Source organism: Clinocottus analis, unplaced genomic scaffold (assembly GCF_023055335.1).
Source record: "Clinocottus analis isolate CAN_PGR_092001 unplaced genomic scaffold, fCliAna1.0.p SCAF_1, whole genome shotgun sequence".
NCBI lineage: Eukaryota > Metazoa > Chordata > Actinopteri > Perciformes > Cottidae > Clinocottus > Clinocottus analis.
In genome coordinates this window covers 24,505,957-24,531,631 of record NW_027175820.1, presented here as the reverse complement: position 1 = coordinate 24,531,631, position 25,675 = coordinate 24,505,957, and the positions used below count along the sequence as shown (strand labels likewise).

General features: G+C 44.0%; 3 protein-coding genes across 3 annotated transcripts; all 3 read right to left on the bottom strand.

Annotated features, from left to right (window-relative positions):
- Positions 1-1,441: 1,441 nt before the first annotated feature.
- On the bottom strand, positions 1,442-3,101 carry LOC137784828 (sporozoite surface protein 2-like). The gene is made up of 2 exons (XM_068575776.1): positions 3,088-3,101; positions 1,442-2,429 (listed from the first exon to the last, which is right to left on the bottom strand). Exons 1-2 carry the CDS (start codon positions 3,099-3,101, stop codon positions 1,442-1,444), a joined length of 1,002 nt encoding a protein of 333 aa, XP_068431877.1.
- Positions 3,102-6,808: 3,707 nt separating this feature from the next.
- Positions 6,809-9,032, bottom strand: LOC137784092 (uncharacterized). The gene has a single exon (XM_068574530.1). The coding sequence runs from the start codon at positions 8,927-8,929 to the stop codon at positions 7,061-7,063; it is 1,869 nt and encodes a 622-aa protein (XP_068430631.1). The 5' UTR covers positions 8,930-9,032; the 3' UTR covers positions 6,809-7,060.
- A 1,369-nt stretch (positions 9,033-10,401) lies between these two features.
- elp1 (elongator acetyltransferase complex subunit 1) lies at positions 10,402-25,675 on the bottom strand. Its single transcript, XM_068573626.1, has 36 exons — positions 25,549-25,675; positions 24,882-25,077; positions 24,548-24,700; positions 24,125-24,206; positions 23,661-23,741; positions 23,472-23,557; positions 23,197-23,387; positions 22,953-23,076; positions 22,753-22,846; positions 22,375-22,605; positions 21,792-21,962; positions 21,562-21,640; positions 21,302-21,460; positions 20,607-20,713; positions 19,716-19,819; positions 19,571-19,624; positions 19,386-19,491; positions 18,450-18,565; positions 18,280-18,353; positions 16,898-16,976; positions 16,727-16,806; positions 16,090-16,227; positions 15,916-16,001; positions 15,175-15,323; positions 14,640-14,763; positions 14,446-14,543; positions 13,958-14,159; positions 13,268-13,329; positions 13,120-13,182; positions 12,973-13,033; positions 12,776-12,889; positions 12,453-12,552; positions 12,230-12,357; positions 11,309-11,460; positions 11,015-11,102; positions 10,402-10,893 (listed from the first exon to the last, which is right to left on the bottom strand). The coding sequence occupies exons 2-36, from the start codon at positions 25,029-25,031 to the stop codon at positions 10,826-10,828; spliced, it is 3,954 nt and encodes a 1,317-aa protein (XP_068429727.1). The 5' UTR covers positions 25,032-25,077; positions 25,549-25,675; the 3' UTR covers positions 10,402-10,825.

The window sequence follows — 25,675 nt, the reverse complement described above, 5'->3', positions numbered from 1 at the left end:
TTTCATGTCGTCTCACTCAGACAGGAGGAATATTTCAGAGGGAGGCGGGTAGCAAATATGCTGCCTCACTAATGGAGACACCTTTAGTGTAACTAATAAATATAGATACTGTTTCTTCCATTGAAACAATCGCTGTTTGTTATGTTTAAATATTCGTAACATTGTTTTAAATCTTTGCAGCTGTTTCGCATTTTTCTTTCTCAAATGCATTTTGAACGATTCGGTCTCAATAATGAAATTATGTAACTGCTGCAGCTCATGTATAATGGGAAGAAGAAGAAGAAGAAGAAGAAGAAGAAGAAGAAGAAGAAGAAGAAGAAGAAGAAGAAGAAGAAGAAAAGCCAGGGGGTGTTCAAGGTTTACCTTTAAGCTTTTCAACTTTCCCTGATATTTATTCAGGTTTAGATACAAACGTTCCTCAGTCACATCTTCAGATTCTACACGTTGCTGACAGACGTGTGAAGAAGAAGAAGAAGAAGAAGAAGAAGAAGAAGAAGAAGAAGAAGAAGAAGAAGAAGGTGTTTAAATGGAACAGAGAATTAATGCAAGGGAACATGAGGCCCCTCTTCTTCTTCTTCTTCTTCTTCTTCTTCTTCTTCTTCTTCTTCTTCTTCTTCTTCTTCTTCTTCTTCTTCTTCTTCTTCTTCTTCTTCTTCTTCTTCTTCTTCTTCTTCTTCATCCGTCGTCACTTCATCTACACGCGGTCATGTTCATGAATCACACATTGCTGCAACAGAAGAAGTCGCACTTCATGTTTTTATTCACTTTTTAATAGACTTTTAGGTCCGAGTGTTGAAACTTGAAGCTCTGGAATTTGTGTCTTTTTTCTGCCTCTTTTTTAAAGGAAAAAACTAAACTTTAAGACATTGATTGGAATATTTGTTTTTAATTTAAAAAACATATCTGACACACAATGTGTTGTGTATTCTGAGCGCACCTTGTTTCAGTAATAGTACGTCACTATCTATATATAATTATTATATCGCAAGATCAATATCGTGTATATTGTGATGTAATACATATAAAACAAATTCAATATTACCATAAAGCAACATAAATGCTCATAATAGTTTATAAAACCAGAGATGGGAAGAGATCCTGGAGTTTGTAGAGTAGAAAACTTTATAATCGTCTCAAATAAATGAGCCAGAAGGGCAAAGAGAACGAGAGCAGCCATGGAAGTCCTTTAATGAAACACCTTTTAATCTGACTTAAAAAGCTTGCAGCACACACACGCACACACACACACACACACACACACACACACACACACACACACACACACACACACACACACACACACACACACACTCAGAGACAGAGCAAGTCAAGCGTAGCCGCATTGTTTGGCTCGCAGGCGTCAAAGTTCGTGAAACAAACTGAAAAAAACAAAAAAAAACTGAGATTGAGAATGAACCTCAGAACTGAAGTGGAGATGCACTTAAAGGGACGAGGGGAAGTTGAGGTTTGATGGGTTTGGAGGCTTTGGAAGGTTGGAGGCTTTGGAGGTTTTGGAGGTTTTGGAGGCTTTGGAGGCTTCGGAGGTTGGGTTTGGATGGGTCGGAGGTTTTGGAAGGTTTTGAGGCTTTTGGCGGTTGGGTTTGGAGGCTTTGGAAGGTTTTGAGGTTTTGGAGGGTTTGGAGGCTTTGGGAGGTTGGGTTGGAGAGGTTGGGGTGGAGGGGTTGGAGGCTTTGGAAGGTTTTGAGGTGTTTGGAGGCTTTGGAAGGTTGGCTTTGGATACTTTGGAGGCTTTGGAAGGTTGGCTTTGGATACTTTGGAGGCTTTGGAAGGTTTGGAGGCTTCGGGAGGTTGGGTTTGGAGGGGTTGGAGGCTTTGGAAGGTTTTGAGGCTTTTGGAGGCTTTGGAAGGTTTGGAGGCTTTGGGAGGTTGGGTTTTGAGGATTTGGAGGCTTTGGGAGGTTGGGGTGGAGGGGTTGGAGGCTTTGGAAGGTTTGGAGGCTTCGGGAGGTTGGGTTTTGAGGATTTGGAGGCTTTGGGAGGTTGGGTTTGGAGGGGTTGGAGGCTTTGGAAGGTTTGGAGGCTTCGGGAGGTTGGGTTTGGAGGGGTTGGAGGCTTTGGGAGGTTGGGGTGGAAGGGTTGGAGGCTTTGGAAGGTTTGGAGGCTCTGGGAGGGTTGAGTTTTGAGGATTTGGAGGCTTTGGGAGGTTTGGAGGCTTCGGGAGGTTGGGTTTTGAGGATTTGGAGGCTTTGGGAGGTTGGGTTTGGAGGGGTTGGAAGGTTTGGAGGCTTTGGGAGGTTGGGTTTGGAGGGGTTGGAGGCTTTGGAAGGTTTGGAGGCTTCGGGAGGTTGGGTTTTGAGGGATTGGAGGCTTTGGGAGGTTGGGGTGGAAGGGTTGGAGGCTTTGGGAGGTTTGGAGGCTCTGGGAGGGTTGAGTTTTGTGGGTTTGGAGGTTTTGAATGGGTTGGAGGCTCTGGAGGGTTAGATTTAAAGGGGTTGGATGGTTTGGAGGCTTTGGAGCTTTTGCTGCCAGACTCTGCAGGCCTGCTGCTTTCTAGCGACACAAAACCCGATGACGGAGCAGACTGAACATCACGAAACAAAATATAACAGCAACACAACGAAGGAAAGAGAGACATCACACAACCACAACAGTATAAAGAATCTGACAATAAATGACAATGAAATACAAAGTGAAACATGTCCGTCACAAGGCCCCAGAGCCCATTGGGAAGTCTGGTTTCTTTTATGAGTCAAAGGTCACTTGTTCTAAGAGAGGAAGGAGATAATAAAACATGTTATGATATCAGTGCAAAAGAGAAAGTGAAAGGTGAAATGTGCCCAACAGAAACTGGCAAAGATCCGCAACTGGGAGCTTGTTTCAGCAACACAAACACAGCCGGGCATCAACTGAAGACGCTCCAGGAAACAAAGCCGCCGCCGGCCTGAGGAAACGCTGCCTCTCTGGAGCAGAAACAAATTACTGGAACATCAACATTCAAACACAAAACAAAGGAACGCTTCATATTTTACTGTTTGTTCATTTTGTTGTCATTCACCAACAAGAACTTGTGCCAAATAAAGAGAGCGCCCTCTGCGTCAGGAGGTAATGACGTTGTGTTTAAACTCACGAGATGCAGAACATCTCATAAACCCAACGTGCTCCCAAGAAACGGCGTCAGAACTCTTCATCAGGAGGTCTTCCTCGTTTTCCAATTCCTCGTATTCCCATGAATTTATTCCAAAGCCCCTGATGTGACGTAGAAAGTCCATTTTACATTTTACTCGAAGTTCTCGAATGTGACTCGAGAGAGAGCTCCCCCCACGTTATAGAAGTATAAATGTTGATATCTCTAGCTTGATGCCACATGATTGGCGCAACTTTCCGGAGATATTTTTACGATTTATGGAATCCGCCAATTGCGCCAAAACCACTGTCAGACGAAGCCTCAGCAAGATATCGACCACATCTTTTTTCAGCCCAAAAAAACGGAAATATGATGTACTTATGGATGAAAATGGTTCTTTTTGGGCCCTGGATCCAAGTCCTTCCACACCGGGAGTTCGCTGGCTCGAGTCTGAGCCGACGCTCGTTGAGGAAATTCCCAAGTAAACTTAATTTATTGATCTGCTCGCGGAAGGAAAGTTGAAGCGATCGGCTGGAGACTGCAGCATCGTTGGAGCGACTACAAAGCGGAGCTTTTTCTTTTCCCTCGTAAACATTAAGTTGGCTGCGTTTTCGCAGACAAACAAACAAACACCGGCCAGGTTTGTGTGTCCGTGACGTTACTCGCAGAACGAGCGTTGGGATAGAATAATATTCAACTTATTCTCGTAATGCTTTCCGCACATCGACGTGACACTTTTTTATTAAAAAGTCCAACGTCTCCAAGTTCATCTCCCCTCACACGCCGCCCTAAAAAACCCGCTATGTGCCTCGGGGTGAACGCACTAAAGTTTTCTTAACAAATGAAAGTGAGTCCGTTTGTTGAACGAGCGCCAACCGAACTGCCGCCTCGTCGTTTTGTGTTGTTCATATGACACCTTTCCCCCCGTGACCGACAACCACCTGGAGGCAAAACCACCCGACACAAATACGACATGGTATTTCCTGACTTTAAGCCCTTTTTCCTCCGAAAGTCACAAACAACTGAGCGGCTTGCAAAGGATTGTGGGACACCGAGGGCCCAGATTAAATTGAACCTACGTGAGAGATAGATTTGAGAAGTTTACCGTGTAAGTTTTACATATTTTGCACACAGTCAGGGTGAAATGTAAAGCCCACGTCTTTATAAAGATTGCGGGGCGGATCGGTGATGTTGGGCGCGGTCGCACAATTAACCCACACAGGTTAAAACCCGGAGCACCTAAACTACACAATGTAATGGCCGACGGCGACGCTGAGAAAAGACAGACGAGTAGAGACCGAAGCCGCTGACGAGCCTCTGCATGCGTTTCCTCTTCAAACAGACGCTTTGCTAAGCCCCGCCCCTTCCTGTCAGCGCTACGTGAGCTACTATTATTAATTTGTTAATAATATTTGCAAATAAATAACAAATGAATACAAAATGAATAGCAAATTAATTCTAATAATACAGAAAATAAACAAAAATAATAACAAAAAAAAAAAAAAAATTATTTAATTCATTAAAAAATTATATTATATATAATTATAAAAAATTATAAACAAAAAACAAACCAAAAATAACATAATATTAGCAAAAATATTATTATCTTAATGCATTTAAGAGGATACTTAATGCATATAAGATATTTAATGCAGATAAAAAGATATTTAATGCATATAAGAGGATACTTAATGCATATAAGAGGATAATTAATGCAGATAAGATGGTATTTAATGCATATAAGAGGACATTTAATGCATATAAGAGGCTATTTAATGTATTTAAGAGGATATTTAATGCATTTAAGAGGATATTTATTCCATATAAGAGGATATTTATTCCATATAAGAGGACATTTATTGCATTTAAGAGGATATTTATTCCATATAAGAGAATATTTATTGCATATAAGAGGATATGTAATGCATTTAAGAGGATACTTAATGCACATGAGAGGATATTAAGCTGATGTCTAATGTATTTCATATCTACTACAATCTGAGGGGAACGTGTAATCTGCTCTTGTTCTCATTTTGTGATTTTGATATTAGAAAATCAGACTTAAGTGATGTGCTCTATTAAAAAAAGTAGATTACTTCATGCAGAAACAATAATGAACGAGTGAAACTCGTCCTCAGTCACGTGATCGGTCACCGGCTCGCCGGTCGAGTCGCAGCTGGGAAGGTTTTCTGGGGCGAAGGCCGCCGACCCCGAGGCGACGACTCGCTCTGCGACTCAGGGCGCAGGTGGAGGTGTAAACACACACACACACACACACACACACAGACAGACACACACTGAGGTGCTTGGATCATGAATTCTGTTTCAGTGTCGTGTTGAAAGGGTCGGAGGGAAGCTGGCAGGTTTTCACATGATCTTTATCAAATCTCATCTCAGTGTGAGAGAGTGTGTGTGTGTGTGTGTGTGTGTGTGTGTGTGAGTGTGTGTGTGGAGGCATAGAGGCTGCAAACGAAACATTTGTGTCTTGTTACAATTATTGATTCTGACAGATTTTCTTCATCATGTTTCATTTTTAACATCGATTTTTCCTTCAATAATGAATCAGGTAAAAAAAAAAAAATCATGTTGGTAATTTATGAATGAATCACTTTGGGTTGAACGTGTTGACAGAAAGCTGATTTATTTATCGAAAACATTTTCTAAAATTGACTGACACACACACACACACACACACACACACACACACACACACACACACACACACACAGAGAAGATAATAATCAATACTTTGTCTCCATCTTGTGGTTGTGAAAGACATCAACCACTCTTTAATTATGAAAATTAAGATGAACTGTCAGTATTTTCTACTGGAGTACAATATGCTGTATGTGTACATGTTGTAGTATGTACATAAAATACTGCTCTCTTTACTGCAGATATCATGTGATCTTATGAAATATGACACTGATATTGATTAAACTCTTCAATTCACGGAAAGCTGAGTTTATCATTAAATCACAGCGTGTGAGTATTACTGCCCCCTACTGGTGGCACCTGTTTGACTACTGCCCCCTACTGGTGGCGCCTGTCTAACTACTGCCCCTTACTGGTGGCACCTGTCTGACTACTGCCCCCTACTGGTGACACCTGTCTGACTACTGCCCCCTACTGGTGGCACCTGTCTGACTACTGCCCCCTACTGGTGGCACCTGTCTTTCTACTGCCCCCTACTGGTGGCACCTGTCTGACTACTGCCCCCTACTGGTGGCACCTGTCTTTCTACTGCCCCCTACTGGTGGCACCTGTCTGACTACTGCCCCTTACTGGTGGCACCTGTCTGACTACTGCCCCCTACTGGTGACACCTGTCTGACTACTGCCCCCTACTGGTGGCACCTGTCTGACTACTGCCCCCTACTGGTGGCACCTGTCTGACTACTGCCCCCTACTGGTGACACCTGTCTGACTACATTTCTCATACTACTAAAGATACTTAATGCATATAAGAGCATATTAAATGCAGATGAGAGGATATTTAATGAATATAAGAGAATATTTAATGCAGATGAAAAGATATGTTATGTAGATAAGAGGTTATTTAATGCATTTAAGAGGATATTTATTGCATATAAGAGGATATTCATTGCATATAAGAGGATATGTAATGCATTTAAGAGGATACTTAATGCACATGAGAGGATATTAAGCTGATGTCTAATGTATTTCATATCTACTACAATCTGAGGGGAACGTGCAATCTGCTCTTGTTCTCATTTTGTGGTTTTTATTTTAGGAAATCAGCCATTGCCCCACAAGGAGGTGACCTCCTTTTGGGGCAAAGGCAGTGGTTCCCCACAAGGAGGTCATCTCCTTTTGGGACAATGGTTGATGAGGAATGAATGCTGCCGCTGAGGTGTCTTGAGAGGTGGAGACCCCACAAGAAGATCACCTTCTTGTGGGGCCATGTATGTGAGGTAGGAGCTATCTGTCGAGGCAGGAGACCACCTCCTTGTGGGTCAATGGTTCCCCACGGAAGAGAAGATCGAGTTGTCTCTCTTTGGTGGACTTACTTGCCGTTCAAAAGACCTGAATAACATTTGTCCAAGTGCGTCATCCTCTTTCGTTGAAGACAAATTCATAAAAACCCTCTCCACACCTCCCAGTGTCTTGCACAGGTCCTTGAGAAGGTTCCTTTCCAAGCTCTTCGCCATTTCTTTTGTGGCTTCAAAGTCGAGGCCCTCGATTTCGGGCCATGCCATTTCAAACAGATGCCGAATCATGTTATTGGGTTCCACTGCTGTTAAGTTTACTTTGTTTTTCAGCAAGACTTCCGTAACCAGCTTCTCCACGATCGTCTCAAAGAAATGTTTTTTAATTTCTTTGGGTTCGGGTGTTTCCTCCAGTACAATGTCACTCTCACGGTGGTGGACGACCAATGACTCTATCACGGCGGGTGGTGTTTCTCTTGGCACAAGGTACCCATTCAAGAACTGTTGTATTTCTGCGCGCCAGCTTTTTTTCACTTGATTCACACAGCGACTAAAGAACGTTCTGGTACATTTCAGCGCTCTCTTAAATATTCCTTCACGGGCCGTTTCCTCCGGTTTCTTCACCTTCTTCAAAGCGTGTGTCAATCGCTGTGTGATGATTTCCAACTGAGTGTTCTCCCACCACTCCATCAGTCCCTGGAAGTTCCAGACTTTGTCCCAAATCTCTTCGTATATGACAACGTCTGACTGAAGGGGGCTCCCGGTACTGTCCGACAGACTGCCTCTTGGCGATACTGACATGTTTTTGCCCATCATGCGCTGGAAGAGGAAGTTCGTGAGTCTCTTCGTTAAAATTAACGCTCCTGCCCTCGGCATCGGCTTTAGCAACAGACACCCGCTATTCACTTGTTTGTTCTCTTCCAATGTCAATTTGGTGAGGATGACGTCTGGTATTTCGGCCAGCATTATGGGGGACTCCGTAGGGCTGTTTTGGTATTTTTTCGTGATCTGCATCCAGATACGATTCAGCCACATTTTAGTAAATTGTAGTGTAAAAAGGTTCTTCAATTTTCCTCTTTTTGGGTTCGTGTCCTCCTGCAATTCTTGAACGATGTCTTCAACCAACGTTTCTTTCAGGCAGCTGTCGGATTGGAAACTGTCAAACTGGGACTCGGACATTTCATCCACGAGAGGGCCAATCATCCCATTCAACTCATCTTGAATTATTTTGTTGGAAGTTTGGATTTCTTTCGTCTTATCGTCACTCATTGATAAGACAGCAGAAGTTTCAGCCGGGACCTCTCTGTTGAAGTCGTCACAGGAGGCTTGTGGTTCCTGTGTGGATGCGTCTGCGGTCGGACTCGCGCTATTCCATTGTGCTCGACATACAAAGATCTTTTTCACCCGAGTGGTCATTTTAACCATCGCGTCCAGTATTGCGTCGAGTATTTTTGGCATTGTGATGTTCATATACAAATTTTCAGCAGTTATATTTAAAGTAACTTGTACGTTTATCAGTTCTTGTAAGCGCTTTGAGTTTTCACAGTGTACATCATCGGTAATGTTCAGGGCGGTTTTGAAACAATCTTCGACGAGTTTTCCCAGACTGTTCTTCACCTGTTCTCCAGACGGATCCGTGTTGCTCACAACAACACGCGAAAAGGCTTTAGATACGATTGTGACCATTTCCAATATTAAGTTTGCCATCAGTAGTTTGGTGGTGGCATCTGGGCTGCATGTTTTCAACAGTGTCCACTGGTCTGCCGTCAATTGTCTAAAACAGGATATGACGACGTCGATAATCTTCGATTTCACGTCCGTTATTAATGTGTTCGTTATGCTTGTTGAGGCATTGTTTTTGCTTGTCGAGGGCTCCTCAAAATCTTCAGCGTGCATGATTGCTGAAAGTTTGTTAAAAGTTTGTTCAAAACTGAGACTTGTCCTTTGAAAGGTCGAAGCGTTAGCTTCACTAGAAATGGCGGGAATACTTCAAGCTTCCTTTGGGAAGATGTGTCTTTAAAGATATCTTCAAAGGCCTGTTGTCCCAAAGGAAGCCTGCGCTAAGCCCCGCCCCCTGGTTACTGTCGCTATGCCCGTACTGTTTACTCGCGAGGGGGGCGGAGCTTAACGAGATTTGAATTTAAGGCTGTTTAAAATATAATAAACATTGTTTGTTTTTTTTAGCTTTACTGGGATTCAATGTTACACTCAGACTTCTGTGAACTGAAGGGCGTTTAACAGCCTTAAATTTACTTAATTAAGACTCAAATGAATCAACCATCAATATACTAAAACAGCACTTTTATTTTTGTGACAAAAACGGTCAAAAGTCAAATGTTTATCAATACATCCGTGAATTTATACAAATAAAGAATCAGCAGGAAAAACATTTTGGCATATGAGCTATGTTTTTGTAATTCAAATTAAAAAAAGTGATGGAATAATTTATTTAAATGATTAGTTAATAGAGAGAAAATACAGATGATATGTGTGTGTATATATATATATATATATATATATATATATATATATATATATATATATATACACATATATTACATTTTATATATACATATATGTATATATACATACGTGTATATATACATACATTTTATATATACACACACACACACACACACACACATATATATATATATATATATATATATATATATATATATATATATATAAAATTTCTCCTTGGAGATTAATAAAGTACTTTTCATTCATTCATATATATATATAAAAAAATATTTATATTAAATGCCACTACAAAATAAGGAGAACGTGCAATCTGCTCTTTTGTGATTTTGATATCAGAAAATCAGATCCAAGTGATGTGTTCAATCAAAAATGTACATTATTCATGCGTAAATAATAATCAATGAACGAAAACTAATACATATACGTAGGATAATCAATACTTTGTCTCCATCTTGTGGTTTAAAAAAATCACTGTAATCTCACCTTGTGCTGCATTTACAGAAAATTGACAAATATATAAAAATTATGAGATTTTTCTTTACTAAATACACAAACTTTCCAAAATAACGCCAACCATGTTATTGATTATACTCATTTATAGACAGATTTCCAGCTAATGTTACCCAGCATGAGCTATCAGACTCCCAACTATGAACATTAATATTTACCATCGTTGTTTTCTACTGGAGTATTTACAATATTCTGTACGTGTATACGTCGTATGTACAGAAAATACTGCTCTCATTACTATGTAGTAAAGTATTTTGTACAAATGTAGTGACCAAGTCATAAAAACGTAATATTATACAGCACAAAATCAGTTTTTAATGAAAAAGTGTCATAAAAAACCCCTCACAGAAAAAAGGGGCATAACAAAAGTTACTATAAAGTTATAGGATAGTATAGCATAAGAATAAGTCATAGTACAAGTCAGAACAGTTATTTTAAGAAGCCGGGGAAGTCGTAGAAGTATTGAATATAATATGATAATCACAATGAAGAACCCGTCTTCACTGGTTTATGTCGCTTTTTCTGTGTTTCTTGCTTTTTATCAAAGAACCAAGCGGCTGGATCGGGTCCAGCTCATGCCCACATTTACATTACAAATAAAATAATAATAAACGGAAGTAAAACATTCACGGTTTATAGACGGAGGCGAAATGTTTCTGCACCGATTCGGAGAATCTCGACCTCGTCGGGGAGGAAACTCCAGAGAATGAACACGTTCGTAGAGAAAAACATTAACTGACGCTTTATTTATTACATAATTAACATGTGACTTTACAGTTTAATAAAAACAAACTAGTTTTACATGAGAATAGCGAGCTTCCACTTGACCCCGTTTCTCATCTTTGGCGGCATCAGGACCTCAGCAGCTGCGGAAGGAAAAAGAAAATAATTACTGGAAACGGGGAAATGAAGTCACTTCCAGATAAAATACAACAACTAAAATACAACAACTAAAAAGATGAAACGAGCCGGTAAGATCCTGCTGACCTGGTTGAGAGGCTGCAGGTCTCAGCTGCTGCTGCTGCTGCTGGAAAGAAGCCGTGATGCTGTTTGCTGTCGAGTTCGGCCCGGTGAGCTGAAGCACACAAACGAGACACACAGAGTCAAATATGCATTCTTATCCCTTCTCAGTCCACAGAAAAAAAAGGTTGAACCCTGATTTATTTGTCAAAACTACTCTGTGGTTGTTGGACCGCTCGCAGCAGCAGCACATGTAGGATTACACTAAATCAAACGGCATGTTTACTTTGAGATTAAAAAAGGATGTCGCATGAGGTTTACCTGAGCTTGGTTGTTCTGCGGGCCCTCCAGCCAAACCTCGGGGACGGCCGCCTCCATCATCTGCAGAGCCTCCTCGAAGGCCGGCTGCAGCTTCTCCGCCTGTCTGTCAAACTGGAACAGCACCAGAGCTTTCAGCAGGCCGTGCACTTCCTCTGCAGGAAGGAGAGGAAACACGGTTTGTATCAGGCATTTTATACACAAACGTTGTATTGAATTCTGATGTAATAGTAAGGTATGAAATATAATAGTACAGTAAGTCATTAAAACAAAAGGTTTGACAAAACAAGTGTCATGATAATGTAGTCATACTGTGCCAATAAAAAAGAAGGGAAATATATATATATATATATATATATATATATATATATATATATATATATATATATATATATACACACACACACACATATACACACATACCTACTTGTCTAGCTAGCTAACTTACTACCTAACCACCTACCTGTCTACCTACTACCTACCTACCTGTCTAGCTAGCTAGCCAGCTAGCTACCTAGCCAGCTACCTACCTACGTAGGTAGCTGGCTAGATAGACCAAAAGCTTCCACACTAACATTTAGTGCTGTTGCTCATGTGAAAAATGTTTTCCTTCCTACCTACCTAGCTAGCTAGACAGCTAGGTAGGTAGGTAGGTCGGTAGGTAGATAGATAGGTAGGTACCTACCGACCGACCTACCTACCTAGGTACCTACCTACATACCTACACGTAATTAAAACATGACATAGTATGATTACATGGCTGACCGCTAATGTTTTACTATTTCTATGTTTTTCTTGACATATTAGTGTGATTCTTTCAACAAGCAGACGCGTAACTGAACGCAGACTTGAACCGACTGAAACTGCCAAATCCAGCAGGGGCAGCGAACCCCCGGTGACGGGGATCCCCGCGAGCGTCCGTACCTCTCATCTTGTCCACGGTGGTGAGGATCTCCCCCAGAGCGTACACCAGCGCTCTGTCCTCCATCGGGCTTCCTTCCTTCAGACTCAGCTTCTTCCTCTCGGCTTTCCGCCGGTTCTTTGACGACCTCCTGCGGGCAACGAGGACGAGCATTAAACTGCAATTTCTCACGTGGAGGGTGAAAAAAAAAATCCCCAAGAATAAATAATCTTGAGTTGTTCTTACGAGGAGACGCGGGAGTTGCTCTGGGAGTATTTGGAGCCGGTCAGCACACTGCTGGCTTCAGAGTAGAGCTCGGCATCAGGGCAGTCTGGACCGTCCTCATCTGATGAAGCGCACGGAGGGTTATTATTCCAGCTGCACAGCATCTTTACCACTTTAATTTATCAAAAGGGATGTTTTTTTAACCTTGCAAACACTTTTGGTATTCCTCCTTGGTGAGAATATGTGTTTTACTTCTTCATGCAGACAGGATTTGAGCACATTAAGAGATATAGGAGACAGAAAATCATCAAGATATGGACTTTCTCTCTCTCTGTGTGTCTCACCCAGCATGTACAGTCTGGCCTTCTCCTTCTGCTCTCGGACCACAGCCAGCCGGGTCCTGTGCCGCGTGAACGTCGCTACCTGGGCCTCCAGGAAAGCAGTCTGGGTGCCGACAGCTGACGCACAAAGACATTATGACGACAACGTTTCACACACCGGAGGAGAGGCAGAAGTGTCCTGTGGTGCGAGTGATCCGTACCTTCCAGCAGAGCCGGTTTCAGGTTGGTTTCAGTGATGTCCTGTCGGTTGTGCATGTAGATCTGAAGCAGACAACAACAAAAAAAGTTAACCTCATGTTTTTTTGGTGATAAACTATTAAATTAAGAAGTGAACATAAACTACCGACCAATCGGAGTGCCTCCTCCCAGACTGAGCCGGTGATCAGAGCCAAGATGGCCTCCTCACAGTCCTGTGGGGGAAAAAACATAAAAGTTAAAAAGTGATTATTTTTTTTCATTATTTCAACTTCATTAGAAGACGTTTTTTGCTCTTACTTTGGCGTACTGGTCCAACAGCAAAGCGGCTTCTGCGAATCGTCGCTGTTCAGTCAGCTTTTCTAGAAACACAACGGAAAAAGTTTGGAGATTAACCTCCAATGGTGGTCTGTGTTATGTCTTACGAGCTACGTACCTACCTGTCTTGCTAGCTACCTACATGTCTAGCTCCCTACCTACTTACCTAGCTACCTACCAAGCTAGCTACCAAGCTAGCTACCTAGCTAGCTACCTACATGTCTACCTACCTACCTAGCTGTTTGTCTAGCTAGCTACGTAGCTGTTTGTCTAGCTAGCTACGTAGCCGTTTGTCTAGCTAGCTACCTAGCTGTCTGTCTAGCTAGCTAGCTACCTAGCTGTCTGTCTAGCTAGCTAGCTACCTAGCTGTCTGTCTGTCTAGCTAGCGACCTAGCTGTCTGTCTGTCTAGCTAGCGACCTAGCTGTCTGTCTGTCTAGCTAGCGACCTAGCTGTCTGTCTGTCTAGCTAGCGACCTAGCTGTCTGTCTGTCTAGCTAGCGACCGAGCTGTCTGTCTGTTTGTCTAGCTAGCGACCCAGCTGTCTGTCTGTTTGTCTAGCTAGCGACCCAGCTGTCTGTCTGTTTGTCGAGCTTCCTAGTTGTCTGTCTGTCTGTCTGTCTAGCTGTCTGTCTGTCTGACTAGCTGTCTGTCTGTCTGTCAGTCATTCGTTACCTGCCAGGTCCCTGGCCAGCAGTGCTAACTGGTCAGGCGGTAGTGGGATTTGCTGCGCGGCGCAGATGGCGTTCCTCCAGCTGGAGCTGCTGGCGAACGCCTGCAGGGCGCCGACCGGCTCCCCGCACCGCCACAGCAACAGGCCGGCCTGCTCTGCCTGCTGCTGCTCCATCAGGTGCTCGGCGTAAGCACAGCTCAAAGCCTAGAGGTCAGAGGTCAAAGCAAAAATGTGTTTCAACTAGCTGATGCAAGAAAAAAAAAAATACTGTCATTGGAACTATGATGATAATATGATGAAACTGCCGTCCTCAGTTGAAGATATCTTAAGTGAACTAATACCAGTTTCTCCACAAAAGCACAACTTCAAATCTTGTGTTTACCTGAAATGACCTCAGTTGTAATTGTGCAGCCTTATTAAAAATGGCACCCAAATATTGACAATAGCCCATCGTTTGTGAGGCCCAAACTGAAATAGTTTGAGTCGGTACCTTGTGCTGAGCGCTGTCGGCCGCGTACAGTCGCAGAGCTTCACTGTGCAGCTTCTGCTCCTTCACCAGCTGCAGAGTCTCGTGGAAATGTTCCTCACCTGAACACAAAGCACGGCACCGATTGGGTCACAGTTCATTTTTTTTTTTTTTTTAGACGAACAGGGGGCGGAGCCGACGGCAGCATCGGGACTGACCGCACTTGCTGAGGTGATGGAGGGCCTTCCTGTAGCGCTTCAGGTGCTTGTCGATGGTGTAGCGCTGGTAGTTTGTCTCCAGGCTCTTCAGCATGTTTAGGAAGGGAAGGTACTCTTTGGGGTCCTGCAGGGGATCGTGGACGATAATTAACTGGCACATAATTGCAGCGTCATTATACTGCGTTTTTGGCCAATAGAAAAAAGTTAACGCCCACCATTTTGGCGTAATTTGAAGTGGTTACCTCTTCTTCTTCTTCTCTTTATATCCTTTGTTTTAATCTCTTAGACCTTTCTTTTTATTTGTGATTTCTAAAAACACATTTCACACAAAACCAACCTGTAATCATGCAAATCATTTTTCTCCCGTCAGAGCTGATTTTTAAGCACCTTGCGGCGTAAGTTGACATATTAACGAATAATTTTTGGCAGCTCGAATGCCTCGTTACATACCGCAGGGTAGCGGGGTGAACAGAAACGAGAGCTTTGCCCAACGACCTCGCGAACATAACCCGACTGTCGCGTCGTTGTCTCGTACCTTCTGGGATTTCTCGGCCACCATGAGCACGAGGTCGAAGTCGTACGTTCCCAGCGAGTGTTCGTACAGGTCGTTGACGTTGACGAGGAAGAGGAGGTACTTCAACGCCTCTTCGGCACTCACGGACCCCGGAGCGCGAGGAGGGTTCACTGAAGACAGAAAAGACACAAAACACAGCGCACACGATGAAGAGCCTCACAAATCCTCTGCTGCTCTGTGACTCGGCGTGCGTGTCCTCTTTTTAACATAGAAAAAAATAGGAACGGAAAGTCACAAAATGATGTTTAAATGTTGCCGTCACAATCGGAAACCAGAACCAAACAACTCCTGGTGTTTTTTTTGTCCTAGACAACACAAAGTCAGTTGTTTAATGTCATTTAATTTCTCTCAAGACTGAAAACCAAACATTTTAAAGAGAGAAACTGACTGACTGGCTGTTTTTTGTTGTTTTACATCTATGAAGAAAAAGACACTCAAGATTTTGAAAAAGGGTTATCAGTTATCAGATAAAAAACACAACTAATAAATGTTATTTTAGTAGCTAGCTAAATACTTACATGTCCGTCTACCTGTTTGTCCAGCTAGCTAACTAAATAGCGGTCTGTCTGTCTGTTTAACTAGTTCGGCAGCTTTTTTTTTTTTTTACATTTATTAAAAAAAAGACACTTAAGATTCTCAAAAAGAGTTATCAGTTATCATATGAAACACAACCAACTAATAAATCTTATTTTGGGCGCTCACCTCGAAGCTCGTGGACCTTCTGCAGAGCGATGTCCAGCTCCGGCACCGTCTTCTTCACGTGGGTCGTCAGCACGGACAGAAAGAACCTGGAAGGTGACGACAACGTCGTCGGTTTCAGTAGTTTTTTGAGAATCTAAAGCACAGGATTCTCAATAAAGCTTCGTCGTCACTGACTTGTTGGGATCCATCGATTCCATGGCGCTCCGTAGAGCGTCACAAACCACGTCCACCTTCTTCTGCCCGGAAACCGGCTGGCTCTGGACCGAGCTGTCCTCGGGCCGGGGGTACATCGTGCTGGTCGTATCCTCCTCCCTGCGCACCAACGATGCAAAAACAAAATGCACAATGTTTATGTCAGAGTTCATACGCATTTTGGTCAATAGATTTTCATGACTTTTCACCAAAATTTGTTAAAATCTTAATGTATACATGAAAAAAAGTGATAAAATGTAGTATTTAAACTAACAATGAGGATTCAAAGCATACAGTAAACCTTAAATGACTCAAATGAATGAGAGACAATAGTTTGATTAAAAGAATAAACATTTATATAGATGCCTGTATGTATGCTGCTGATATTTTGAGCCTCTTTTTTTTAAAAGCATATTAATTATTTCAAACTCAGCGTAAATGAACACATGAAAATAACACATTTACATGACTTTTACAATACTTTGGGGATTTCTCCAGGCCTGGAAATAACCATTTTAGAATTTCATGATCTTTTCCAAGTAAGAACCCCGATATATAACATACCAGGTGTGTTTTTTAAAATGTTTTTTAAAAAACATAAAAACTCCCCAAGTCTTACTTGAGCTCAGTGACGAAGAGGTTGATGTGGCTGATGGAGTTGAGCTGTGTGATGAAGGCCTCCATGTTCTCCAGGAAGACCTGCGATAGGTGATAGACATCCAACAGAAACAGTCAATATGAACACATTAATAAACAAAAACAGGAGACGTGAAGTAAACTCCATGCGTACCTTTGGGTTGTGGTCGTAGAGGAGGTTCAGGTTGATCCTCAGCTTCCTCATACACTCAAAGGAATCTCTGAAACGCAAACTGAAGGGAAAAAAAAACAGTTACAGATACAGGATTGTTAAATATTATCACTTTGCTCACTTTGTGTTTCAAGTCTTAGTTAGACGTTCACACGGCTGCAATGGAAGCGTTAGTTAAAGACCGTATGCACCGTTTCACATCGAATATTCACTATTCTGTAATAAGTTCTGAAATGCGATGCTGCAGTCTAGTTTATGTTTAACAACCCAGCTGGGTAGACAGACAGGTAGACAGACAGACAGGTAGCCAGACAGACAGCTAGGTAGCTAGCTTGCTAGCCAGGCAGCTAGACAGACACCTAGGTAGACAGACAGATAGCTAGGTAGCTAGCTAGCTAGACAGACAGCTACGTAGACAGACAGACAGACAGCTAGCTAGACAGACAGCTAGGTAGCTAGACAGACAGCTAGGTAGCTAGCTAGGCAGCTAGACAGACAGCTAGGTAGCTAGCTAAGCAGCTAGACAGACAGCTAGGTAGACAGACAGCTAGGTAGCTAGACAGACAGCTAGGTAGCTAGCTAGGTAGCTAGCTAGACAAATAGACAGCTAGCTAGACAGACAGCTATGTAATCAGACAGCTAGGTAGCTAGCTTGCTAGCCAGGCAGCTAGGCAGACACCTAGGTAGACAGACAGATAGCTAGGTAGCTAGCTAGCTAGACAGACAGCTACGTAGACAGACAGACAGACAGCTAGCTAGACAGACAGCTAGGTAGCTAGACAGACAGCTAGGTAGCTAGCTAGGCAGCTAGACAGACAGCTGGGTAGACAGACAGACAGACAGCTAGCTAGACAGACAGCTAGGTAGCTAGACAGACAGCTAGGTAGCTAGACAGACAGCTAGCTAGACAGACAGCTAGGTAGCTAGCTAGCTAGCTAGCTAGACAAATAGACAGCTAGCTAGACAGACAGCTATGTAATCAGACAGCTAGGTATACAGATATGTAGACAGGCAGCTTGTTTATTATATATTGTGTATTATAATTGTTTTGTGTCCCACTAAGACTTCATCTGATTGAATGTATTTCTATGTACATGTAAGTGTTTACGGAAGGATTCTTTTTCATAACTAAACGGTACTGTAATACTACAATAAATACAGGGGGGGGCCTTATTGTAGTCTTTCCGACTGTACATGTAAATTATTGCATTTTATACCTCTTTGAGAACCAATTCAAAGACATTGAACAAAAATAAAATAAAAAAATCACCACATAAGATCACAGACGTGTTTAGTGCAGTTCAGATCAATAAAGAGTAAAAAAAAACAGCGGTTAATATTGATGGACGAGTATCTAAACTCACCTGTCCAACCACTTCCTGAGCTGAGCCAGCACCAGCGCCCGGTGATGCACCGTCTCCAGGTTCCCACGAGGCATCTGGCCACAAACACACCGACGTCAGTCAGCAGCACGGCAAGCAGGAGTAGCCCGTGTGTGTGTGTGTGTGTGTGTGTGTGTGTGTGTTAAACTGACCTGCAGAATCACTCTGGTGTCCTGCGGCACCACAGTGACGATCCTGGACCCTCTCTCCACCCGCCGCAGCGACTCGTCGTTCTGACCTCCGTCGGAGGACAAGGCCGCCTGCAGCCCTGCGGGAGGTCAAAGGTCAAAAGGTCATTCAACTCAGATTTTGAATTTAAAATAGTACGTATCTATAAATAGACTATTGCTACTCTTAATTCATACTCACGTAAATAAAAAATATCAAACCGTATTCAATCTCAGCATCAATTTTACATTTATGTGACATTAGAACATGTGTTTTTTACCTGAACACTTTTCTGTTTGTATACGTGTGTGTGTGTGTGTGTGTCTCCATCCTACTATGGGCTCAATGTTCCTTTCATTAACTGAAACTCTGACTCAATGTTTTGTTCCCTCCGTGACTGAGAAGAGACAATGATGTTAAACATCCAATATTGTTGACCAAAAAAAAGAAAAAGTGTAACAAAAACAAAATGTCTTCTTTTCTACAACAGAAAAACAAGGAAAAGGTGTATTTTTTTGGGAGCAAATTGAATTTAAAGTTAATGTAACAACGAGGTGTTGGAGTTAAAAGAAAAAATAGGATATATTTGGGCTTATCAAGGGACAAAAAAAAGACAGTTTTTATTGACTAAAACTAAAACTAAAGCAAATATGTTGTTATTCGACAAAGACGTGACTAAAGTGACCAGACGCCGTTTTAGTTGCAAATGTATCCTTTGTAAAGCTGCTGAAAGTGTAAAGGTAAAAAAACAGCTCGGTCATCCTGTTCCTTTGTCTTTAGACATTTTGTTTATATTTATAAATATATTTTTTTTAATGCAGACGATGCAAGAGTTTAAATCAGCTTTGATCAGCGGTTTCAGGACCGAAACCCCGCGTTGAGCAGCCAACACCAGTTATCGACAGCGGTTTGAACACTACCTTTGACGCTGAGCGCGGTCAGGTGGAGGCAGCGGCAGGTGTGCGAGTGTGTGGTGATGAGGAGGAAGTCGTTGCAGACGGCGAAGGAGGAAATATTGGAGGCCAGCTGAGAGAAGAAGAAGACACGAATGAGCATCGGCACTGTCGCACACAGAACTCCTCTGGAGGTAAAATACCCGGCGTACCTCTGCGTCTCCAGCGTACAGGTGGGATCTGTCCGTCAGGCCCAGGACGTATTCCTGAAGGACACAGAAGAGACACGTTTTGCACTCTGACACGCTCACTCATACGTGTTTGTGTTGTTTTTCCGATGTGTGCGTGGGTTCTTACCTCCCCGCCGATGCTGCAGAGTGCCGTCTGAACGCAGGGGACGGGGAAGTCGACGCTACAGCCGCTGGAGTCGCGCCAATCCTCCACCGACAGCTCAGCGTCCTCTACGCAGACATGACGATATAGTTAAATGTACGCTTTTGAAATGCTTCTACGGCACAAAGGAAGTAAAGCGTCAATGTACAGTACCGATCAAAAGTTTAAATTGTTAGAAATGTTCTTATTTTTCAAAGAAAAGCAATGTTTTTTTAATGAAGATGACATTAAATGAATCAGAAATACACTATTCTCGGTGGAAATGTCTGGTTTTTAATGAAATATCTATGCATAGGTGTATGGAGGCCCATTTCCAGCAGCTATCACTCCAGTGTTCTGATGGTACGTTGTGTTTGATAATCGCCTTAGAAGACTAATGGATGAGTAGAAAACCCTTGAAAAAAACTTTAAAAACCCTTGAAACCCTTAAAAAAAAAACCTAAAACCCTTTTAAACTCCCTTAAAAACATTTAAAAAAACTGAAAATCGTTTGAAAAACCTCAAAGAACCCTTGAAAATCCTATAAAAAAAACTTTAAAAACCCTTGAAACCCTTTGAAAACCCCTTCAAAATCCCTTACAAAACCTGAAAATCCTTATAAAAAAACCTCAAAACCCCTTGAACACAACGGAGAAATGTTTTCAATTTTTTTTCAAATGACAGAAATGTTGAAGAAATAATTTAATCTGCATTCTGATTTAAACCTAAATCTTAAATAGAGATAATTTGAGGGACATGATTGCGCTTCATCAGGGAACAAAACCTCCTATTTGTGAGAGTCAGACCCTCTGCATCATCTCCATGCATTTAAAAAGAAATCAAACACTTCATCAGCAGTCGACGCGTCCGGCTCACCGCAGCGCAGCTTCCTGATGCGTCCGTCCTCCAGCTGCAGCGCCACAGAGCCGGTCCGGGAGCAGTGGACCGCGCTGACCACAACCCCGTCCACCTCTACCTCAGACCTGCGACAATAAACAACAACAACAACAACCGTGTGAAGATTGAAAACACGGTGATTGAATAATTGGTTTGACCTGTTTTTCTTTTGCCCAAAACGTCTACAAACTAAATCCTGATCATCTCCTAAACAACAATGTCTTTTTAAAATAATTTCAAAAGGTTTAATAATAAGAAAACCCTTTGTGATACGAGACAAAAGGTTCATATGCATGTCAGCGGTCTATTAGGTTGTGATAGTACCCAAAAAAAACACCAAAATTGCAATAAATTGAAAGTTCAAGGTGTTCTCTCAAAGGTTTTCCAGAAACTTTTTTTTTTTTGGTGTTTTTTTCCGAGTTTAGAAATTCCCCACCTTCTCTGTGGACCTCGAACGCCCCACTCACCCACTGCGGCCGCACTCCCGTCGAGCGGGCACTTCAATGGAGTCCACACAATCCCGTTTTAAACATCGAAGCGTCATAAAGTACGTCACATTTCTATGAAAACGACTCGCGGCGAAGTTAAAGACCATATATGGGCGCGGAAAGTGGGGGAGGGGCCGAACCGGACGACGACTCGACTAAAGGTGACCCAGTTTCAGCCGCGCTCACCTGACAGCCAGCGTGTCGTCGGCGTCCCGAGCGGGGCGGAGCATCAGCAAGGTGGAGGAGGTGGAGGAGGCGGGACCGGAGCTCACGGCCACAAACAGCTCGTCCTGAAGCCACAGCAGCTGCCGCAGGGCGAGCGGCTCCTCGCCCTGAACGCTCACCCTGCGAAGGGGGGAAGAAAACAAAAAAAAATCAGACGTTGGGAAACGATTAGAGTCGACGTGACGGCGGAACCGAGAGTCCGGACGCAAGAGGTCGTTCACCTGAAGGTTTTCAAGAGCACCAGCGGACGAGACATCGCGCGGAACCCGTCGGATGTTTTGTCGACTTGTTCTCCGGAATCTAGCGCCGAAAAAAAAACAAGCGGCGTGTTAGCATTAGCGTTAGCGTTCACGAGGTACACGCGTTGTAGAACAGGCTGGAGCCGGTGGGGTTCGTCTCCTCCTCCCGTAGCTCCGATATCGCTTCATTGTGAGTGAGTCTTTAAACTGACCGTGGGCGTAGACGGAGATCTGTCCATCAGAGGTCAACGCTGCCAGCTGATTGGTCCTCTGAGGTTGGCACAGGAAGGTCACCTGGTTGACCGGGGAGGTCAGCTGCAGCTCAAAGGAGCACATGGGAGGAGGAACCACGCTCTGCCGGAAGTTTGTCACCAGGATCTTATCTGGGAGAGGGAAGGGAGGAGAGTGGATGAACACAGGGTTCATACACATTTTGATTTCTAAGACTTATAACCAAATTTTTATGACTTTAAACCAAATTTCCATGAATTTTAATCATATTTCCATGACTTTATCCATTATGTCGTCTCTCTTGTTTGTATGCCTGCTTATATTTTGAGCATCTTTCTTTTAAAAGCATATTAATTATTTAAAACTCAGCGTAAATAAACGTCATGAACACATGAATACAACACATTTACATGACTTTTACTACACTTTTCCAAGCCTCAAAATAACCATTTTAAAAGCTCCATGACTTTTCCAGGTTTCCCATGACCGTGTGAACCCGGTTAACATCGTGCCGGCATCCCTCCCCAGTCCGACCCCGAGTCCTCTCGCCTCCCCATCCCTCACCTCCGTCGATCACGGCCACGTTGGCGTTGTCGGCGGCGTCCGTCCCGGGGCTCCTCTCGGTCGCCCAGCCCCAGTCGTAGGTGACGCTGGTCCAGCCGCGCGTCACGGCGTGGAGCCGGAGCGGCGCCTCGGGGTCCCAGCAGACGCAGACCGGAGCCTTCTGAGGGTCCCTGCCGAAGTCCAGGCTCTGCTTCAGGTACCAGTGGTAGTTCCCCACCACCCACAGCTGGACTGCAGAATGCAACAACCACCTCGAGCTTTCATTTACTCTTAAATCACGAATAAAGTTCAGCTATTAATGAGTCTCTGCTTTTTAAAAAAAGTATTTTCAGTGAGAAAACTTGCCGTGTTCAAAATGGTGAAAAAAGTTGAACTCACTGCAGGTGTCGACTTGCCCGTCCTCTCCGGCAGCCGAGTCCTCCAGCCACACCGCCAGAACCGTGGAGTCGCCGTTCCACAGCAAATCCTTCACCTGACAACACAATCGAACGTCTTTTAGGAGGATTTAAAAGGAAAGAAAGGCGAAAAACACAAACTGTCGTTCATTATTTCTGCTATTCATTTCTAAAAGTCAGCACCTGGGCCTGTTCTCGGCTGGAGGGGAGGGTGAAGTCTCCGTGCAGCAGTCCGTTCTTCTCCATGAACACTACGCTGTGTTTGTTGGGATGCCGCTGAGTGCTCGCTATCAAGCTGCCGGAGGGTCTGAAACGGTGGTGGAAGAAGAAAAAGATTCAGCGGATGTTCCTTTTTTGGTAAAACTTGTTATCCACAGCAGAATCTCTCCAGGGGAAATAAACAAATGATGCATTCAATGGACTTTACTTCCAGCAGAGCGCCGGCTCCAGGCCGTTGACGGGCTCGCTGGTGGCCTGCAGGACGCCCTCCCTGTTCCAGACCCGGACCTTCCTGGCGCCGGTCCGGGGGCAGACGGCCCCGACGGCAAACAGCTGACCGTCGCCTCGCCACGTCGCCCGCGGCGCGCGGTCGTCCCAGGCCGCCGCCGGCTGCACCTCCTGCGCGTTTTACGCCCGGTTCAGAATGTTTTCGCACGAGACAACGATGATATTTTTCTGTTTTTTTGCGGTCCGAACACTGACCTGGGTTTTCCTCTGCGCCGCCTGCTTCCCCTCCGAGCCGTGGAACTGAGTCTCCTTCTTGCCCCAACCCACCGTGACGAACTTGCCTGCACACAAGGGAAAAACAGGAGACGGTGCGCGTCAACACGATGGCGCCGTCACTCATTCGTATCGTCTCGCAAACCTCCTTCGCCCGCAGAGCCATCGTACCTTCGCCGAAGTCGTCCTGGTGGATTCCGACCTCGGTGATGGGCTCAAAGTCTTTGGTCATCATGATGATCGTTTCCTGACCTGAGAGAACAAAATATGTGCGTTGTATTCATTTGTAACGCTGCTTAAGATGTTGAACTAAGTATGAACTCACTAAGAAATGGACTTGTGGCTAATAGTTCATACGAAACAGGGCATCCGGTTCGTAAACTAAACTTAACTTTTTTCCGTTTGTGGCGGTTTCAAACAACAAAAAAATGATGCAACATCAAAACATCTCAACTATCAAAGACGGCCTCTGTTTTATAATAACCCTACTCTCTATGAAGACAAGCGCCTCCATGGATAGACTTAACATCGGGCGCTTTGTTCGGACAATTTAACAAAGACACTGAGGGCTTTCAGACGGACGATTTAACAGGAATAAACTGAGAATTAACTTTACCAGCCGTAAAGTAACTGACCGGTAGTGAGAACGACGAGCTCTTCGTCAGGACTCCAGCTCATCGAGGTCAGGCCGCTGTCCACACTGCCCACACACTCCAGCTGTGGAAGACGATCACACACACACATTTAGTGAGGACCCTCATTGACATCACACAAGAGAAAGCTGAAAAAGCCGGTTGTGACTTCCTACATTTCACTCACCAGACGCACATGAACCTCCGTGGGAAAGGAGTCCTAAGTAAGCCCTGATATTCTAGTTTCTAGCTTTGAGATGCTAGCTTCACTGACCAATCACAGCGCATGTTAATGGTCACGTTGTCCCCCCGTGACGAATCACACTTCCAGGGTTTCGCGAAGGCTCTCTCATGTATTTTTAAAACCAGGCTAATCTCACATAGATAAAGTTGCGTGAAATGTGATTGGATGAGCTGCTCGCTCACCTGGCAGGTGTTGAAGTGGAAGAGGACGACGTCGCCGGCGGCTGTGGACAAACACGCCGACTCCAGCTCGGCCAGGTCCTGCAGTCCGACCACGGCGCCGCTGCCGTCCTCGGGAAGGAAACCGCCGGCTGTCAGCGAGGCCTCGCTCACCACCTGCAGATCAGAAGAAAAGTGACACTCCTGCTTGAAATAGCTGCAGCTTTCCCTCAGTCTGCTTTGCATCTCCACGCGCATTACGACCCTCATCCATACGAAGCTGAATGAAAGAGTGAACGCAGCTGATGCTGTCCAGAGACACACGAGAGACACACGGCACGTCTTTGAACCAGCTCACCTGGCCGGTCCGCGGGTCGTACTCCGCGATGGAATAGTGGGAAGCGACCAGCAGGGAGCCGGTGTCGGCCCGCACGGACAGACGCTGCGGGGAGCCGGGGCCCCGCAGCTCCGAGCTCCGCAGGCTCTTCAGCAGCTTCAAGTTACGCATTTCACCTCAAGGACCGACTGGAAACCACGAAGACGGGAGCCACAGTCTGCAAAAAACACATGACACAGCAAAACATTTCACATGTTCGGTACTGAAACCATTCATAGATATATGTGAGTGATACATCGGTGCAATGTCATGACTGTGATGAAACATTCCTGGGATTTTATTGATAGAAATGGGAAGAAACTGCCTTAATGTTTCACATTACAGTTCATACTGAGCTATCTATGGTCTCTCACACCGCATGAACCCATTATCGGACACAGCCCTGTCCCGCATTATAACATATTTAATACAAAAGTGGATAACAACGTGCCCGTTGGAATATTAAACGGCATAAAGACCGGTTTAAAAGGATATTTCGCATTAATGCTATGTACTCAACTTATTACTTTAACGTGTATCTACGTGTACCGAGAAGCAGCGACATGTTTTATTCAGTGATTCAACCAACAAACTGACAATAAAACGGTTTGAAGCTTAAATATATTCACAGGAAAACTGTAAAACTCACCGAGAGAAACCGGCTTGAAGTAATAAACGCGTTTTAAACGTCCAGCAGCCACAACAACCGTCAACAACACAACATCGCGCGTGCGGCGCTGTCACACAGGTGACCTTTCAACTATGACGCAGTCAAG

Coding starts and splice junctions, on each gene's coding strand:
- LOC137784092 (XM_068574530.1), bottom strand. CDS start 8,929: ATGCACGCTGAAGATTTTGAGGAGCCCTCGACAAGCAAAAACAATGCC.
- elp1 (XM_068573626.1), bottom strand. CDS start 25,031: ATGCGTAACTTGAAGCTGCTGAAGAGCCTGCGGAGCTCGGAGCTGCGG. Junction 19,625..19,715: donor TCTGCAGCATCGGCGGGGAG/GTAAGAACCCAC, acceptor TGTGTCCTTCAG/GAATACGTCCTGGGCCTGAC. Junction 11,461..12,229: donor CACCGTGGACAAGATGAGAG/GTACGGACGCTC, acceptor TCCTTCCTGCAG/AGGAAGTGCACGGCCTGCTG.